General features: G+C 63.4%; 1 protein-coding gene across 1 annotated transcript; it reads left to right on the top strand.

Annotated features, from left to right (window-relative positions):
- Nucleotides 1–909: 909 nt before the first annotated feature.
- Nucleotides 910–3,442, top strand: TNNC1 (troponin C1, slow skeletal and cardiac type). The gene is made up of 6 exons (XM_004715202.2): nucleotides 910–983; nucleotides 2,208–2,238; nucleotides 2,398–2,544; nucleotides 2,758–2,872; nucleotides 3,016–3,152; nucleotides 3,242–3,442. The coding sequence occupies exons 1-6, from the start codon at nucleotides 960–962 to the stop codon at nucleotides 3,271–3,273; spliced, it is 486 nt and encodes a 161-aa protein (XP_004715259.1). The 5' UTR covers nucleotides 910–959; the 3' UTR covers nucleotides 3,274–3,442.
- Nucleotides 3,443–5,783: the final 2,341 nt, after the last annotated feature.

Raw genomic sequence — 5,783 nt, 5'->3', positions numbered from 1 at the left:
GGGCAGGGCGACTCTGGCCACTACCTCTCCAAACGCAGAGACCTGCCGCTGCTGGCGGATTCGAACCGCGGCCGTGCAGTGCACCGCCAGGACCCCAGCGTGGGTGGGGAAGACCGGCCGGCCTGGGGCAGCGCTGGCGAGGCGAGCGAGCCGCGGGCACAGCCCCTGCCCAGGGGCGGATGGGACCCAGAAGAGGGGGCTGTAATCCAGATGTGTTGACGGCAGATCCGGGGCCCTGGCAGCGCAGGGCTACCCTCCAGGTCAAGCAGCTCGAATCCACCAGCTGGTCTCTGGGAGAAGGAGGAGGCTTTCTACTCCCGAGAAGGGACAGTCTGGGAACCCCACAGGGCAGCTCTGCTCTGCCCCACGGGGTCAGCACAGACTCGGTGGCAGCGTTTCTTTGGACAGAGGGGGCAAGTCGGGGTTGGGGAGGGGGCTTCTCTCCCACCTGGATAAAAGCTGCTCCATCACCTAGCACACTGAGGTGCCCAGTGCCTCCCTCCTCCACCAACTCTAGCTCCCTACTCCGAGCTCGGCATTTAGGGCTCCTCTGGGCACTGCTGGCCGGTCACTCACAGCCTCTCCCTGCAGACTGCCTCCACTCCCACAGGTGTGGCTCAGAACTCCGGCAAATCCTTGCCCTTTCCGGAGCCTCAGTTTCCCTATCTGGAGAGTGGGGGCAGTAGTGCCCCTCCCCTAATTGAGGATGGGTGCGTGCTCCGTGCTGGTTCCTCTGGATGGGTGGGAGGTGGCGCATGGCAGAGGGTAAGAAACCTGGTCTTCACTGCCCTTCTCTGCTCACTGCCATGGGCAGAAGACCTGGGAGTGAGATCACTGGGGGGGGAGGGGAAGCTCTTCTGGGGGTGGGCTGGGCCCAGCGGTGGGAATGCAGTGGGGCAGGGCTATATAAGCCGAGGCGCTGGCAGCCCAGGCAGTCTGCCCTGGGAGTTGCTGCCAGTATGGATGACATCTACAAGGCCGCGGTGAGGAGCCCCGGCTCTCAGCTGGGCATGGGGGCCAGGGAGGTGGTGGGGACCCAGGAGGAAGCCCGGAGTGCCTGAGTATCTTCATGCCTCCTCCCTCAGGGAACGCTGGGGCTGTTCGGGTCTGGGGAGGAGGTGTTAGGTGAGGAGGTTGTCACCTTGCCATCCTGTCCCCCTGTGTCACTCAGTTCTGTCCTCAGCCTCTTTGTTCTACTCCCCCCCCCCCTCGCCGTCTTTGAGCCCCTATCCCAGCCTTCCTGCCCCGTCATTCCTGTTCCTCACACCCTGCCCCGCTCTCACTCACAGACCCCCAGCCCCAGAGTTGGAGGGGGTTAGTGAAGAGGGGCCACCAAACGGAAACCCTGGGCTAGTGAGGGTTTCCTCAGAGGACTGGACTTGGCGAGAGCTGTAGGAAGAGGGAAGGAGGGGCAAGGGAAGGGGCACCCAGGGACCCAGGTTACATCTGGAGGCTCCGATCCCTGCGCCCTGGCTTCACTGGGCATAGGCTGAGAATGAGGACGGGCAGACGGGGGAGTGGCCGGCCCCAGTCCCTGCACCTTCCTGGGCTTGCTGAGGGGCTTCCGGTGCTGTTCCACCTGGGACTGAGACCTCCCCTCCTCAGGATAAGGCATCCTCCCCACGGGGACCCTCCCGCAGTCTCCAGGGTGAGACCTGATCCTGGGGAGGGAGGGGCCACAGCTGGCTGTCCTGAGGACTTGCGGAGCTGGGTGGGGAAGCAGCCCTCCACCCTGTGCCCATAGAAGGCCTGGCGGGGCTGGGGGCTAATTTTGGCTACTGAGGCAGCACAGGCAGGCTAGGGGCGCAGATAACGCTGCCCCACCCCCCACCCCTGCATGCCAGTGTTCCCAGAACAATCACCAGGTTTAACTTTGTCACCCGTTAAAAATAGCCTAGTGGCCGCCTCGGTCGGGTTACAGTGGGTGGGCAAAGCCCCGCTGGTTTTATTGTCCCGACCCGAGGGACAGCTGTCCCTGGTCCACCCAGCTTGGGTTTCAGCAGGGGAAGCAGGCGTATTGACTGGCCTCCAGCTATTGTTACTCAGGGTCACCTTGGCCCTGGAGAGGGTCCCCACCTGTTTCTCTGACCCTGAGCCTAGTCTCGGGGAGATCAGTTGCCGTTACCTGGGGACAGAGAGGAGCCTGTGGAATGGGCTGACTTCCTCGAGTGATGGGGCTGAGGCCTGAGATCTTCCATCTTTGACAGGTTGAGCAGCTGACGGAAGAGCAGAAAAATGGTAAGTCCCCTTTAACACAGGGGGACCGGTGGAGGGCGGGTGCTGACCAGCCTGAGGGCCCAGGCTGGCGACCTCCAACAACTTGCAGGGAGGCGGGCAGGGGGCCCCAGGGCTGTGGCCTGGGGCCCTGAGTGACTGTCCCCTGCTGCCGTGGGCCAGAGTTCAAGGCGGCCTTTGACATCTTCGTGCTGGGGGCGGAGGACGGCTGCATCAGCACCAAGGAGCTGGGCAAGGTGATGAGGATGCTGGGCCAGAACCCCACGCCCGAGGAGCTGCAGGAGATGATCGACGAGGTGGACGAGGACGGTGAGCCCCCGCCCGCCCCCCCCCACTCCAGCACATCACCCCAGCTCGCGGACCAGTTAGTCTCCCCGACTGAGCCTCAGCCCTCCCTCTGTCAAGCGGGCATAGAGATCTAGTGGGCTCCCCCGAGCTGGCACAAGACCGTGGTGGGCGTGCCCCAGTGTTGCCACCTTGCTCCAGCCCGCCCTGTCTGACCTCCGCCTGGTGCCCGCCCAGGCAGCGGCACGGTGGACTTCGATGAGTTCCTGGTCATGATGGTCCGCTGCATGAAGGATGACAGCAAAGGGAAGTCCGAAGAGGAGCTCTCCGACCTCTTCCGAATGTTTGACAAGTGAGCCGTGACCCCTGACCCCGACACACACACCCCCACGCAGCGGTCAGGGTCCAGGGCCGGTGTGCCCCCTCCCCTGTTTGCTCTCGGCTCCTGGGACCGGGCCATGGGTGCGGTGCTGACCCGGGCCCTCCCGCCCGCAGGAACTCGGACGGCTACATCGACCTGGAGGAGCTGAAGCTGATGCTGCAGGCCACGGGCGAGACCATCACGGAGGACGACATCGAGGAGCTCATGAAGGACGGCGACAAGAACAACGACGGCCGCATCGACTATGACGGTGAGGCGCGCACGCGCGGAGCTGCCCTGCCCTGCCCCGGCCAGCCCGCCTCGGCTCTGACTCTGACCCCACACCTCTCTTCTCCCCAGAGTTCTTGGAGTTCATGAAGGGAGTGGAGTAGGAGCTGACCCTGGACAGAGCCACCTGCCTGTGCCCACGCCGGCCTCAGTGGGGCCCTGGGAGAGGGCAGGGCCAGCCTCCCAGGGCCTGCACGGAACCTGGCCATGTCCTCCACCCCGGCCCCGGCCCTGGCCCACCCAGGGCTGCAGAAATAAAGCTTTGCTCCTGGACGCCTGGTGTTTGCCACAGCTGCCTCTCTGCCAGGTGCCCCTCCTGCCCTGGCCACAGCCCAGAGCTCTCTGTACACTCATGCAGGCACCCCATGGGCTAGACAGAGAACTCCCTCCCGCTGGCTGGTGCCAAGGCTCCATCCCCCATGGGTCAGCCGTGGGAGCTGGTGGCCCGGGCCCTGCTCAGAAACAAGCCCTGGAGGCTGTTGTGTGGGTCAGTCCGCTTGGCAGCCTGGGGCCTGATCTCTGCAGAGCACCGTTGTCTCTGGTACCCGGGGAGGCTTGGGGTCAGTCTGCACCTGGCGAAGCTCTCCAGCCCGCCACCCCTCCCCTGGAAGTCTCACCACCAGCAGGGACTCCCAGGGCGGGAGGGGCCTAGTGTTGGCTCACCCTGCTCTGTACTCTGGCAGGTGAGGCCTCTGGGGCCAGAGAGGTGCCAGGACCAGGCCAGGTGTGTCTGGGCAGAGCTGAACCGTCTGCTTCCGGCCCAGGACTCTGTCTGGTGGGCCAGGCCCGAATGGCCCAGAAGCTGGTCCCTCCAGTGACACACTTTCCCTCCCTGCCAGGAGTGGACGTCCCGGGGCTGGTGGCGCTGGGCTCCGTGGGGGAGCCCCAGCCAGAGCTGCAGCCCAACCAGTAGCAGTGGCCTGGGGCCAGTGGAGCCACGAGGAAGTGGAGGTGTCAGCAGGCACTTGCAAGAGGACAGCCGCCACCACCCCCAGGCTCCCGCAGAATCTGCAGCTGTCCGCCTCCCACCTGTGCCCAGCCAGACGTTCCGGCCTCCCCTACAGTCCTGGAATTCCAGAGATGCCTTGAGCAGATCAGAGTTGGTGGGAGCAGCCGGTCCCTGGGGCACCGCTGGGAGGAAGGAGAGGGGTGAGGCCTCAGGCCTGCCCGTGGAGCATTCATGGACACCCTGAGCTGCCCAGGGATGCGGACATCTCGAGGGAGAAGACAGGGCCACGAAGGACGGCCCGGCCACAGTGCACCCTGCAATGGCCAGCCACACCCCCACAGCCGCACCAACGCACATCTGCACAGACCGCTGCCCTAGAGTGGGCACTTAGCACAGCAGGGGAAAGGGCAGCCCATGTCCAGTCTGTGAAAGTCACAGCTAAGCAAACCCCAGGGAGCAGTCCCCCCTTATGCAAACACAGGGCGTCTCCAGGAGTCCACCCAACTCCAGGACTTGCTTTGTGAGGAAGTTACTGTTTCTGGGTTGGGGGGGGGGGCGGGCGAGGGTGGTGGGCCTGGAGAGGGAGGAGTCTGGGAAGGCTTTCTGGAGGAGGTGATCAGAGCTGAGGTCTGAATCCATAGGGCACCAACCATGGGAGGGAAAGGGGTGGGAGTGTGTTGAATAAGCACCCAGGAGCAGAAAGGAAGCCACGCCGCTGAGAGAAGTCCAGACCTGAGGGACGTCCTAAGCACCAGGGGTGAGAGGCTCTGGGGGACAGGGGAGAGAGTGGAGGTGTCAGCGGGGCACTTGCAAGAGGGACAGCTGCCACCACCTCCAGGACGCATGGTGGGCTGGTCCTAGGCCAGGTCAGTTCTAGATGAGAGCCTGGTGCTCTGGGCCCAGCAGGGGTGAGACAAGAGAGGGGGCGGAGGTTCAGCTTCCTACAGTGGAACTAGAATCGAGAAACTTGCTGGAAGGTTCGATGTGGATTTTGGGCCAAACGACGGCCATTTTCTGAGCGATGGAAGATGACCGGGCAGGAGACGGGTCAAGGTGGTTCAGGGTCTGACCTGGAGGTGTCTGGGAGCAGAAGGCTCCGTGTTTTGCTAGTTATTTATTTGAACCGCTGTTAGCTTCTCCATTTGATACAATGCCAGACTTGCAAAAATGTTGCAAAAGGAGAACAGAGAGCCCTTTGACGCCCACTCCACTTCCCCAAGTGCTAGCGTCTTAGGTGTGACCGGAGGCTGTAGAATCTCACTCTGCCCGAATGTGCTCAGGGTGAGATTCAGGGCATGAATTTGGGCCTGGCTCTCAGAGAAGGGCATGATTCTTGTCTCCCGGGCAGAGATCCTGGTTGGATCCGAGGCCCGGGGGCCTCGTGCACAGCCACCATTCAGGCTGAGAGGAAGCTTAGAGGAGGACTAGAGAGAGGGGCCTGTCCATCCACTTCTGAACACGGTGATATGGTGATCACCACTGCCCGGCTCACAGGAAGCCCTGAGGGGTCTGCGTGGGTGCTGTGGGTCGATGATAGCCCCTAGTGCCTCTCCCACTGCCCTTGTCCCCCTGCATCAGGGTCACTGGTCACCACCCCATGGGACCTCGCGGCTGCCTGCTTTGGGGATGCCTGCAGTTACCACTCTGTCCACTAGATGGCAAACG

Source organism: Echinops telfairi, unplaced genomic scaffold, assembly GCF_000313985.2.
Source record: "Echinops telfairi isolate 266 unplaced genomic scaffold, ASM31398v2 ScPeMD7_7420;HRSCAF=8458, whole genome shotgun sequence".
Lineage (NCBI taxonomy): Eukaryota > Metazoa > Chordata > Mammalia > Afrosoricida > Tenrecidae > Echinops > Echinops telfairi.
Note: the sequence above shows the minus strand (reverse complement) of the source record. Positions and strands in the feature narration are given on the sequence as shown.

Coding starts and splice junctions, on each gene's coding strand:
- TNNC1 (XM_004715202.2), top strand. CDS start 960: ATGGATGACATCTACAAGGCCGCG. Junction 2,239..2,397: donor GACGGAAGAGCAGAAAAATG/GTAAGTCCCCTT, acceptor GCCGTGGGCCAG/AGTTCAAGGCGGCCTTTGAC. Junction 2,545..2,757: donor CGACGAGGTGGACGAGGACG/GTGAGCCCCCGC, acceptor GTGCCCGCCCAG/GCAGCGGCACGGTGGACTTC.